Genomic DNA, 14,314 nt, shown 5'->3' on the forward strand with positions numbered 1-14,314 from the left:
CTTTTATATGCCTTATAAAAACAACATCTTTACTTATCTTATTTTTTCTTAATTTACATCATCCACAAACATACGGTCAACAGTTTAAAACTTATGACTTGTTAGTTTACTTTGTAACTTAACTAAATTATCGTCGTAGTATACCTACGATGTAAAATTTGTAGATTAAACCAAGATAAAATGTTAATGCATGTTCGAATTCCGTGGAAGTTTTCTCGACTTGAAAAATGTAAATTCAAGGAAAAGAGCAGTAGTCTATGTTGAACTGACACTTAATCTTAATTAATATTCAATAAGCTTTCACAAGTCATAATATTTATTTCAACTAGCAATAAATGCACGTCAAATTATCATACTCTATTTTGGAAAATTGGATATATATATTGACATTGTAAAGTCTTTGTAAATCTATATTTACTTATCTTGCTTAAAATCAATTTACTGTTCCGGAATAATGGATAGCAGTATTATTGACATACTTGTAACATACGTTTGTAAAATATGTAATTATCATTTATTTCTTTCAATTGGTGTAATATCAATAAAAATTGGCGGTATAAAAATTGGAAGGTCAATATTTAAATGTAAGTAATGCTACAGTTTTTTTATTACAATCAAATAACTAGAATCTTTTTATGATGTCTGCAAAAGATAGAGAAGGTTAATGTATTAATCAAAGTGATATTAGGTCTTGCTAGGTTGTTGAAGTCGCATTCGTCTGACTTGATTGTTTTATTGAAACGTTCCAGTAGATACGGATATCGCTGTTACTAATCACAAGAACCAAGTAGTATCTCACGAGAAAGCTGAAATCGCAATTTACCTAACATTGTCGATGTCATTTAAACTCCAACAATCAGCTATGTACCATTGCTTTTTAACAGTAAAGTTTTTTTAAAATGCCATCTAGCAGAAACTAGAACCATATTTTTTTATTTGGGTATTATATGTTCTAGACAAGTATAATTATTCTTAGAAATATGAAATTTCCGAAAAGACTTGTTGCATAGTAAGGCAGTTCTTACAGTCAGTTCCTGAATTAGTTCACAATGCTAGTTATTTACCAGTGTATCTCTTATTCGAACTTCACTCGCCATTTACTTACTTGTTTATATAACTTTTAGAAAGATAGGAAAAGAAAGGTTAGAGGAGAAATTGTGTAATATTGTGATATTTAGCTATCGGCTCATGGTTCAGTAGCAAAATGTGATAACGATACTATTAAGTATTAGCGCAAAATTTCATCGTAAGATTTATTAGAGCCGCGACACGACAAAACCAACATAATGGGTTTGCGGCCAGCATGGATCCAGACCAGCCTGCGCATCCGCGCAGTCTGATCAGGATCCATGTTGTTCGCTATCAGTTTCTCTACTTGTAATAGAGTTGGTAAGCAAACAACATGGATCCTGATCAGACTGCGCGGATGCGCAGGCTGGTCTGGATCCATGCTGGTCGCAAACGCATTATGTTGGTTTTGTCGTGACGCGGCTCATATATATCGGTTGTATACAATACATTGAATAAACTGCAGTACCCAAGAGTTTTATAGTTACTTTATTTCAAATAAACTTGATGTTAAATTAACATTTTTATTTTAAATAAGTAAAGGATTTGATGTTTTACCAATATGCTTTTAATTTCTTCAGCCAAAATAAAATATTAAACAGAAAAATATCGCGTTCAGTGTGCTCTATTTAATGCAACAAAGTCTGCAAGATATTTGTCTGATCGCTAAGCTATGATAGCCTGATATGAGGACAAAAAACAATTATCATTATAACCATGGTTTATTTAAATTATTGACCGATAAGCTGCTTTCCTGGTGATAGTATAATTAAATAAACACACGTTAAAATTGTTATTTGAATAATTTTATTTCTAGTCCTTTTGATATTTTTGAACTAGACATTTTTATTGTCTTTATCATTCTTCCTGTAAAGTGACAACGGAAGTGCCAGATCGCCCCCTCCTGAAACAATAGAAGAGAAACTTTGTTATTTATAAATTTACATAATATATGTATGTAATCAGATAAAATAACGATATCAATTTACGCAATAATTATATGTACGTATGTATTTATTGCTTCTTTTAAATTCTTTTAATTAGACCAGGGTAGATCTGTATAATGTACATAACGTTTACTGTAAATACCGCGTTATAATCTCAAACTTTTATGTAAACTTACAATTCTTGAGAATAAAGAATAATACGTAATTCATATGGACGACTATTCGTATTAGTGATTCATTATGCATATATTTAATCATTATGAGAATAATATTGATTAATCTGAACCGTAATGAAGTGTTTTTTTTTCTATATTATGCTTTGTATTTTCTGCGATATAATATATTAATAGATATTGCAACTCAATTTGTAATTTAATATTACTTTCAAAAAATTTTCATGATTATTATTTATGCATATAAAGGGAATCTACTGAGATTTTTGTTTTACATGACGGGACTGGAACTATATGCCCCAGTGCATCTTTACATTCAGCTGAACTTAATACATAATGTTTGAAAAAGGAGCAATTGGAATTCTATACAAAGTTGGAAATACAGTATAAACTTTAAGCGTGATGTCATATTATGAGGTTATTATGCTTTGTTAAGTGCAATACTGAATTTAAATGGACGAGTTCATAGCTGTTTAACATATATTAGAAGAGGCGCCAGGTGTTGCAGCTGTCCACTAGAATAACTATTGTACTTAACAATGTATAATGACTTCTTTATTTCAACCACTATATTTTTGCCATTTTGACAGAACTTTATTATTTTGAGTACAATAAAGATTTGATATGGAATGTTTGGTCTCGGAAAATATAAAACCATACTATATGGAGTACAAAAGTGAATTGATATAGATCTTTTAAAAATGAAAATAAGGCTAAATTGACTGGAACCAATAATGATTTACATTGGGAGATCACTCGGTGCAAACGCTGGAGGTTCAATGGTTATTACATTTTGTAATGTGTGAAATAAAATGTAGAACTGTTCTAGTCTTAGTCTTTGACCTTTAGCATAAATAATAAAGCATCGGAACTAGAACCTTGCAATATTATAGGATGCAAGAAAAATTATAAGTGACAATATTTCGTCATCTAACGTCATATCTGGTGCCTATGGCCCTTTCCTTATTCAATGCCCTGTAATTACGCGCACAAAAGCTTAGTGCATTAAGAAATGGTAAAAAAAACTGAAATGTGCTAGATTAAATGAAAAAGTACCTTTAAGTGTCCTACCACTAATGGTGAAAAAACTGACATTGTGTTTGAATTAAAGTGGAAACACTATAACAGTGTAAGTATCAATATACACACAGTTAAAACAGAGTTAGAATTAATGTGAAAACGCTATAACTATCAAATTTGACGAGGAAACACTCAGAATAGTGTAAGTAATACTGGAGAAACGATTAAACAGTATTAGAATTAATAAAGAAAGGCAGGCAGAAAACAGTGTTTGATTTGATGAAGAAACACTGAAAGCTAAACAGTGAAAGTATAAATGAGGAAAAACGGAAAACGTGTAAGAATTATCTAGAAAACTGAAAACAATAGTTAGAAAGCACTGTTAACTGTGAAATATTTAAAAAGGAAAACAAGCGAATAATGTAATGCATTTTCACTCACCTGTGACACCGAAACACGCCTGGAAATGAGGATTCTATGCATATTCTTGACCGGCTAAATGGCCATTTTGTAGACGATGATGACGACGATGATGACGACGATGTTAAAGTTGACGGAGGGTTAGAATAAAGTTCTTCAACGTTATCTGTATTTACTAGTTGATAATTTGGGTCTTCCTCCATGTATATTTGCCTAAACTGATCGTCATCTTCAGCAACTAAAATATTAACAATACTTTTAAATTGTATTTCGCATTACACAAAACACAAATACATGTTTAATGCAATTTAATGCAAGTAAATTTTTAGCACATAATTAAGGTGTAGATTATATACGTTATTCGAAGGCACTTTATGTCTCAGAAATATTTTTTTACGATTTAGAAAAGTCAAACATATGTTTAATAATGTTTTGATAATGAATTTAAAGTATATAGATGTTAAAGGACATAACACTGAACGTGCATTAATGTATTGTAAAGGTAGCAAATGTAAAGAAAGTGGCAAAGTAGTATTATTTTGACTCCAATATAAATACTAAATCACTTTTATTATACCAAGAGCAGAAGTAGCAAAAATAGACCACCTATGTGGCCAAATGCAATGGGTAACGTTAAGATAATTGTAACACGATACTAAAAATAAAATAAAACTGAGGAATTATATAATAGCAATATGATGACTTTTTGGGCCTTTAAATAAATTATTTGAGTTGTAAACGAACTGGGCATACAAAAAGATGTAGCGACATTATTTCAGAAATAGTACATAAAAACTAACTTAAATAATATAATTTAAGATAGCTATATGAATATATAAATTGGTGTAAAATTTGGCAATTTATTAACGGGACATTTGCCTTTGACACAGTAATAATAATAATAATAATAATAATAATAATAATAATAATAATAATAATAGCAAAACATAAAATAAATAAATAAATAAATAAAAAGATTCCATGGCTTATCTTAAACTTTAGCTGGCAACAGTTTCTACCCAGCGTTCATTGCAGACAACGATCAGCCGACACACCCGTGCTTTCTTATCATGGTCTGCAATGTCCGCTATTCAGTAAGTACTTTATCACACACCCGTGCCGATTTTGCGACTCTGTAAAAATGGTATTGCACGGCCGTGCATATATTTTGACGTGACGTCATTAGCGTTATACAAACATAGTGTAAAGAGGCGCTAAATGTTAGCGTTATACTATAGGCGCGTCAATGAAAAATGACTCTTATTTCACTTTTAACGGTATTTATTTTGGGTATGTGATAAATAGAATATTAAATTCGTGTAAGTTCATTACTGAATTTATTGCACTCGTTGAATAAAATAATATTATGCTCGCCAAAGACTCGCATAATATAATTTTATTCAACTCGTGCAATAAATTCAGTATTGAACTTACACTCATTCACTATCCTCTATATATGTACATATATTTTGAAATTTTCGATAAAATGATGATTTTTTTTGTCTAGACTAGCACAAGTGTATAAGTTCATATATAGTCAAGGTGTCATTTCATTTTCATATGTTATGGATCATCTATACAAAATTTGATCTGAGCGTCAGGTAGATGTAAATTATTGCAAAACAAGGCGTTGTCCCTAGTTTCATATATCATTATATCATTTTCAGAAACACCTTTTGGACTAAACGGGTGTTCAAATGATCACGCAAAAATGTTCTAGCGCGGACAGCAACCTATGCTTAATAATATTTTATTATTATGATTTTTTCTATATATGTATTTTGTTTAATTATTGTTTGTTAAAAATAAAACAACATTTCATGGACTTCTATAAAACAGTTTTGTTTACCGTTCTAGTAAACATACTAAAAGTTCTTTGAAAACAGGTCATTCTTTAAGAAAATTGGAAATTATAAGTCTAGGTTTTAATAAAAAATGATTGGTGAAAATGTTTCTACTGTATTTTCAAGATCATGCAGAGTCTAGGTTAGTTCTTTTAAATAGTCTCATTTTGCCTGTATGTCTATGAAAACCGCAGCGAATGTCTTAAACAAGAAGGTTAGCCAAGCGATTCCAAGTGAACAAGAAGGTTTGCCAAGTGATTCCAAGTGAACAAAGTATGGCTGAGCAAAAATTGGCAAAATATTTTTGCCAGTCTGCTTTTATTGAAATGGGCTTTAATTTTGATAGAGAACATGCATACAAAGTTTGAAGAAAATCTCCCTTTGATAAATTTCTGGAAAAATGGAAATGAAGGTTTACCAACGTTGAATCCGACGAGACTGTCATGACAATACCTCAATTCTTTCTTTGGAATATGGCACTAATAATACATTTACTTAACCATAACGCGTATGTGATGAGTATTCTAAATGAAGTTATGTTATATGAACCTAAAATCCATGGATTTCACTCAACGGTTGTGAATAAAATCGAGTACTGTTTTAAAGGTTATCTTTGTATGGACAACAAAACATTTAAGTCCAAGTCTGCAAAAGCCTAACACATTCCCGTCTGTGATCCGGAGAGATATAAAATAGTTCGAAAATTGGCTTCAATTTTCTTAGGGAAAATGATTTTACTTTTGGCTATCACACAAAAGCAAATAACGTCAAAAGTATTCGGCTATTTGATTTTTTCTCATGTAATTCAGATAACCTTATGTATTTATGCGCGTTCTCTGTGTGTATCACTTACTTTAATCAATCAAAGTAAAGTAATTAGGTTATCTTTGGTAAGTCATAATTTGACAAATAACAAAATTTGAAACTTAGCAAGACTGTGCTTTAGAGATTCTGTTTTCCCTATTCTATAAAACCAACCATTTTTTCTCATATTTGTTTACTTTCATATTACGTGCCTGACATCTTCGTTGTTGACAGCTCTAACATATACTTCACAGATATGTCTTAACATCAAATGATTCCTGGTTAAAGAGTATATGGTACGCCAGCGCCTTTCAGCTCATATTATGTGATAACTTTAATTAAAGCCTACATGCACGGCGACAATGACCATTAAGTCTAATATCTATCCAGTCTTTATTAGAGATATCTGAATCTGTGTTAAAGGTAGTTTTCTGATGATTTCCGATTATGAGATATAAAAATTATCGAACAGTATTATAGATATAAAAAAGAAACACGCCATTATGACAGTAGAAACGAAAATTGTTATAACTCTACAGATAAATACATATTTGCAGTTATGTGCGAATGGATATCAACAATCGTGTATTGAAGGACAGAAAGATTGAAACTACATTACTATATTTCAAAAGAAAAATCGGCTTCACAAAGCGAGTTTTCATATATAGATAAGGAAATAAATCACGAGATGAAGAACGTTTTCAAATATGCATCCGTGTTCGGAAAACACCCAACTTTTACAAATCGAACTAACTGTATGTAACATTAGACGAATCACCTTTAAAACAGGCTCGTCTAAAGAGCACTCTCATCGGAAACTCCGTGACAATTGATCAATTAAACCTCAAACACGGTAAAACATCGGTAAGTGTTCTGCTTAAAACTTTCCCAATAAACTGCGAAAATGCACGCAATGGATCAGAAAAGATTTCATTAATGGTCTTTTATGGTTATCTGTAAATGTTGACTAACCGTAGTGCTGGAATTCATGTTTAAAACTTTCAAACGTTGGAAAAATGCACTTTTTGGGATCAATGTGGTTGAATAAACAAGATACCTAAAATACTTTGTTAAAAACACCACATTGTCGATATGCAACTGCTATATTCAAATATCTTAGAAAAAAAGTATTTCAAATATGAGGCGGAACAAAATACTTAATTTGTAAAAAGTAATCATGCAAAAAAGTAGTTCATGTAATTATTGGGCAAACAAATAGGTCATCTACAAATTGTCCTAATTGTTATAACCTTTCACGTAGAAAATTACAAAATAACTGAGAGCCAAAGGTTGATTACAAGGTAGCGTTTGCGATCATCTTAAGTGCAATACAAAAAAAGTGTATTTAAAATTACATGCAATTTTAATTTGTGTATAGTGTCTGTAATTGCATCTTTTGTCAGTTTTGCTTTGTAACGTATATTTGTTTCAAATGTGTTGCAAATGTCGTTTGCTAATGCTGTCTTGGCCATTTTCATTACGATAATCATATTGTTTTATATTGACCGAATACATACTATGGTATGAGACGACGTATTGTTTATTAAAGTTGTGTGAACATACATACATGGTAAAATATAAAATATATACAATCTATAAACAAACAGTCGAGCATAAGGACCTATAAGAAAGGGCCTATGAAATATATATAATGGAGATCATTACGAACGCCAATACGGCAAACTTAACCAATAAAACATTCGGTTTTTGTATGATTAAATCTATTTAAGTACGGTAGTGCACAAAAATAAATATTTCAAAATATTTCAACATGGAATTGTTTTTAATACATCCACAGATGTGTTTATACGACGGTGATTCTTCCATGTGACACTTGAAATAACATCTTAAGTCGCCGTAAAGCATTTTACAATTTGGCATAGTCAAGTCACCTGGTTGGCACAAGAGAAATATGGGTATTTGTGACGTTGTATAAGATTAAACAGCATAGGTGATTAATCATCATTTAAGTTTGTTTAAAGAAGTAACAATTTACATGCAAATAACATTTAGCAATGAATTTTACTTCGATGTGGGGTATTATTTTCATAAACAACTTGTCGTAGTCAGTCCAAAAATGTGATTGAAAAGCATTTTTAATCATATCTTAAAAGGATATTAAAACAATTAACTAGAAATGTTTAAGAATGCATTTATGTTAAAAAGAACGCAAGTTCACCAAGACCATATTTAATAATGAAAATAATGGAATAAGATCAATTAGAAGCACTGAAAATGAAAAGGATTCGAAAATTCGATTATACAAATTAAAGTTTTTATCATATACTTATAAATAAAATATCAAGGAATATTGATGTAATAAAATGCGTGTTATTTCGTATTTTCACTGTAAATATGTATATTTTACTGCTGTGAAACATATTTTCAGTATTTTCACTGGTGTCTTACCGGACTACTACTTATAATTTAAGCCAATACACAAAATTCAAATTGTATTTTCAAATAGAGAAAAATGTTTGTAATATACAGATAATTCTTTTTCTTCTATAAATACAGGATTTATTTTCATCTTATGGTATGAAAACTATCATATATCACTCGTGGCTACTGCCTCTCATGAAAAGTTTATTTTTTATATCATTCGATGAAAATAAATATTGTATTCTTAGAAATAACTTAAATATCCTCTGTGTATTAGATAAAAAACCGCCTCCGTGGTCGAGGGGTTAGAGTCGATGACTTCTAATCCAGTTACGTCTCTGGCGTGGGTTCGATCCCCGGGAGATGCTTTGGTAGTTTAGCGCTGAGGAAGGTCTAGTACTGGTGTAACTCTCAAGAAACGATGGTTAGGAAACTACCCGCCTATATAACTGAAATACTGTTGGGAAAAGGCGTAAAATGAAACAAAGAAAACAAATAACAGAAAAATTAGATAAAAGTACACGCACCTGTCTGTAAGGCTGACATTATATCACTAGCAGTTCTTGTATTGCTAAAACGTTTTCCAAAACGACCCTGAGGGCGCCACTGAGGTGCTCCGTCACCAGCTGACCACGTGATCAAAAAGATGCAGATAAAAATAGATAGAGTTTCTACAGCTTTCATTATCTGAAAAAAAATTTGAAAGTGTCAACACATTACTATTTAATTAATATATGTTTTATATATAATGATTAAAGAAAGGAGAGTGTATTACCATACTTTTCTGTTCTCAATTGAGATAGCAGAATGAAGTTTAACATAAAAGTTTATTTATATGCCCTCGTTCATCCCTCACTATAAAATTAAAAGTAACTATAAATCATTTAATGACACATTTGTATCATTGTTTGCTTTTATTACTCGTCAAAAATGCGAAATGCGCAAAATGTTCAAGGCATTTCCACCCGAGTGAACTAAAAGATTAAACAACAGTGTTGATAGAAAGACGTTAGCATAACCATCTCAACACGAACGTTACTAATGGCAAGTTTACAACACATTGTTCGCCCTCTATTCTGAGGAATGAAACAATATTTTTATATGGCCTCATTTTACAATCACCTCAGTAAAGAATCTCCTTGCATTTCAACATTTATTTACCTATATAGAACAGAACAGAAAAAACAGAACAATACACCCATTTAAGAATACACATTCGGACGGCAAGGGAAATGAATTATGGTAAAAGTATGTGTTAACCCAAGACATCTCTTTCGCAAACACTTTAATAGTTAATATGCAAAAAAGGAAAGAGTAAAATAAAGTAAATGTTCATATTTGTAAAAGTTGCTGTTAACTGAACATATTAAATCAGCAGCATTGCTCTTAAATGTGTATGATCCACAGAAATTACCTGTGACATGTAGCTTCTGGTTCATTAATAAAGGGAAGAAAATATCTACAGATAAAAATGTACATGTATATACATTGTCACATATTTTGCACAAAACACACAATGTACCATCTAGATTTCATTATAACTCTAAAAAAACTATTGGATTTTACAAGCAAAAAAGGAAAGAAAAAAAAGGAAAGAAAACATTTTATGTCATCTGGAACTAAACGATTAAATAAATAAAAAATGTTAAAATAATATCAAATAAAACAAAAATACCCAAACGTAATTACCTCTGTCATTTTCACAGCCAAAATTATTGAAATAAAATCAGTAATATAGATAAATACCAATGTTAATATTACTATTCAAACATTTAAAATAAAGTGATTTATGGTCTGTATGCTGGGTTCTTTTATACGATCTTTATCATATCATACATCATGTTTTGTAATGTGTGACATTTATCTTATACCACTTCATGTTTTCGGAAGTGTCAAATCATTGAAAAAATATACCGTTATGACAACTTTGAAAGTAACACCTCATTGGGCGTTCGTCACATATAGTGGCGCAACCTCTTTGTTTTTCGTCACATTGAGGTTTTATATTGAACTCGTTATATCCATCTAGTGTCGAACTACTTACTTCGTTTATTTATCAATGCTATGTTGTGTCAACATTGGTATGACACCTACTAAAATTTTTTGAGTTTATTTATAAGGTCAAGAAAATGCATTAAAAAAAATTCGTGTTCGATGATGTTTATCATGATAAAAAGGGACATGATAATTGGTTTTCATCTGTAAGTAAACTTTTTTAAAAGTGATGGTTTCGGATATGTATGGGACAATCAATCAGTTAAATCATAAAAACAGTTTAGCACAATTTGTAAATAGGTTAAAAGATATTAATCAACAAATGTAGCATTCATTTGTAACTTCTAATGAAAAATTATCATTCTATAGTATGTTCAAAAAATTTATAATATGTATGTTATTTACATGTATTGGACATATCAAATTTAAGAACAGGATCGCATGCTATTGAAGGTTGGTTGAGATAAAATGTAATGAGGGAAACAGATTTTGCACAAAATGTTTTGAGAATGTCATAGAAGATGAGTTTCATTTGTTTACTTTGTTGTGATTTTTTCGGAACTTAAAACATTATATTTACCAACTAAATACCTACATGCACCAACCCAAAACAAATTTAATGTACATGTATTAATGTCTAAAATAGATGAAGAATATAGCAATCTATTTCACAGATTAAAATTGGTTTTGTGTACGGTGCATTTTATAACGTTTCCAGAGGGATTTCTTATAAATATTACAGGAATATTTTTGAATTGCGCTTAAAAAAGAAGTTAAACATTTAACATTTCTTTGCTTAACAACAATGACTGAGAAACTCCTAGATGTCGATGTTTTAAGGCATTTTCGGTGTATATACAGTATATATTGTGCATATGATGTAACTGTGAAAATTGTTACTAAGAGTGAATGTTTTTGGATAGGTCATTTAAATTCAAATATATTTCATTTGCATGGGTAAAATTAGTATCATTGTTTTCTGTCTATACTAAAAAGTGAAAAAGTTTGGGTTGTGGTTAACAAGTTATTTTATAATTTTGTGTAATGACTAAAATGAATTTATTGTAAATATCTTCAATATAAAACAGTGTCATTTTTAATCTTGTCCGTAAAACATTGCCTCTCTTCTTCTTGACAGTATAGTAAAAGATTTAATGTCATATTCAATAACATAGCCTGACAATATAATAGCAGTAAAAGGGTTCTTAAGAAAGTCGCTTCGTGTTTCAAATTTATGCACATTTGTTCCGTTTCAAAGAAATACGACGTTTTGTTGTAATTTAATATGAAGTCTAGGCAAAGAATCAATTTCAGCAATGATCTGTATTTGGCGTTCCTTAAATGTCGAATGCGTGCCATAGAAAAATACAAGTCCTAACTTTGATATCGCTTTTATCATATTATCGTTTACGACACGGTTTCTGTCATGTATCTAAACGCTATGTACTTAATTGCTGTTTGTTTTTGAGATAGCATCTTCCTTTAAAACCATTCTAATAAGAGGTAACATGTTGATAGAGCCTAGTGAACCGGAAAGAACGATCATTAATCCTAATACATTAACATTGTATTTCTATATCGGCAATGAAAGATTAAAACATCGGATAAGGGATTGGTTGTTTGAAGGCGTTTATTTAAAACGCTATCTTCATATAGGAATGGGTCACGGACCAACTATCTTGTCAGATTATAATAGCCATGGTAGAAATTTGTTAGCGATTAAACAAACTGATGAGGATAAAGAAAATAAATGCATTTCTGTTTGAACAATCCATGGAATGGGTTAATGAGTAAAAACTCATTAGGTTTCAGAGATATCATGTCCTATTGATTTGCTTACGGAAATAAAAGAGATATGTTATTCAAAATTGTGTTTCTGTTTACAATTATATTTTCACTTGGCAATTATCAGGAACTTTTTACGAAAATATCACCAGTGTATGTCATTATTATGACACTGAATAAGGCAAATGTATATATTAATGCGTCTAAATACACAAGAATAATTATTGCAATAATTTGATATTCATATCCAAACCAAAGAGAATCGGAACATTCTCTTATTGGTCTATGGATATGCATTGTAGTATCATATAAGACCAGACTATCCTTATAGATATATATGTATATACATGTATATTAGTGTGATATATACCATACACATTTTTATTAAGAATAAAACGTCAATTTATATATATTAACAAAATAGCTAGTTCAAAGTACATACGAACAGAATAATCATGTTTTTTTGTGTGACATTTAATTACGCATCTCATAATAGTAATACTGAATTAGACAATGTTATTTAACCCTGGTCTAAGCATACTTTCACAACTCTATGTTTAGTTGTCTCACTAATCAGCAGAGAAGACTGAACAGACTGTAGAACACCCAAATTAAAGTATTCATAACATGATATCATTCCTAAATTGCTTTGCTTTAAGATATCATTTTTTAAAATATTCACATAACAAATGGTATACACACCTCCTACTCACCAGTGTCAAATACTATTCTTACATTGTAGTTTAATTATATTCTTACCAATTTCTATTGTTGTGTTTTTATTACTACGTGACACATGAAATAATACCTTTCAAATACATATCACGAAAATGTATTGTGTCACACCTTTTTTAGCATGTACATGTATTTATAAACGACTTGGCAAATTGTTTTTCTTAAAACATTTAACAAGGGTGTGATGTTTAACAATAAAAGGGTTTGTATTTTTGAATCTTATTGTTTTGTTATTTTAAAATGTTTAAGACATTGTTAAATGCTGTGTTGTTTAAATGATATGAATATCAATAAAAGTTAGAGTGCTTTAATTCACTTAAGACATTGTTCAACGTGTATTTAAGTCTAATAAATGCAGTGCACATCATACATACGCGTTTTTTTCCTAAAATTTGACAAACAAATGCCCAATCTAGTTGTAGTAGGAAATGGCAAAGGCAACCTGCTAATGTCCAGAAGACTACTACAGATCAAGCTTTTCTACTGTGAATGAAATTTGTTGAATAAATAAGGGCAAATGATCAAATAAAATGTAATATCAGTTTGTTTAAAAATCAGTGGTGCATTTTGCATTTTTTTTCACAGAATGTGTATTATAATATTCAAGAATCAACAACGAAAGTTATTTTTATTGAATTAAGTTAACATGTAAATGTATAGATGATTTTATGAAAAAGTATTGAATGAAAATGAAAAAAAATATATTGTATATTTATAGATTATGAAAAAGCATTTGATACAGTCAATAAAGACTTTCTTTGGATAAACTTGATAGACTGCAGTATAAGTTGTAAACGTTATGCATCTGCAAAATCTTGTTTAATGGACTGATTTTTCGATGTTACCCTTGGCTTAAAACAAGAAGAGCCATTATCACCCTTGCTTTTTGTTCTATCTATAAAGAATATTGAACAGTGTATTTATATTGAGCAAATGTCAATAAGAGATATTGCATTGTTATCTTAATACATATTGTTATTTGCAGATTACAACAGATATTAATAGTCTACAAAAACAATTTAACTCAATCTTAAGATATTCCTGCAAGTGGGGACTGAAAATCAATGTTGCTAAAACTAAAGTATGTGTTTTTTCAAAAGCGGAAAACTACTACACACATTAATATTATGATAATGATGAA

General features: G+C 30.2%; 1 protein-coding gene across 2 annotated transcripts in view; it reads right to left on the minus strand.

The window, feature by feature from the left end:
- Positions 1-1,540: 1,540 nt before the first annotated feature.
- The window catches only part of LOC132719844 (uncharacterized), a 49,163-nt gene continuing 36,389 nt past the window's right edge, over positions 1,541-14,314 (minus strand). For both annotated transcript variants that reach the window (XM_060703774.1, XM_060703775.1), the window contains exons 2-4: positions 9,186-9,345; positions 3,650-3,866; positions 1,541-1,972 (exon numbers count right to left, since the gene is read on the minus strand). In XM_060703774.1, the coding sequence (XP_060559757.1) occupies positions 1,927-1,972; positions 3,650-3,866; positions 9,186-9,345 (423 nt within the window). In that variant the 3' untranslated portion in view covers positions 1,541-1,926. The remainder of the gene's footprint in view (positions 1,973-3,649; positions 3,867-9,185; positions 9,346-14,314) is intronic.

This window comes from Ruditapes philippinarum, unplaced genomic scaffold (genome assembly GCF_026571515.1).
Source record: "Ruditapes philippinarum isolate M1 unplaced genomic scaffold, ASM2657151v2 ctg1849_1_1_1_1, whole genome shotgun sequence".
In the NCBI taxonomy this organism is placed as follows: domain Eukaryota; kingdom Metazoa; phylum Mollusca; class Bivalvia; order Venerida; family Veneridae; genus Ruditapes; species Ruditapes philippinarum.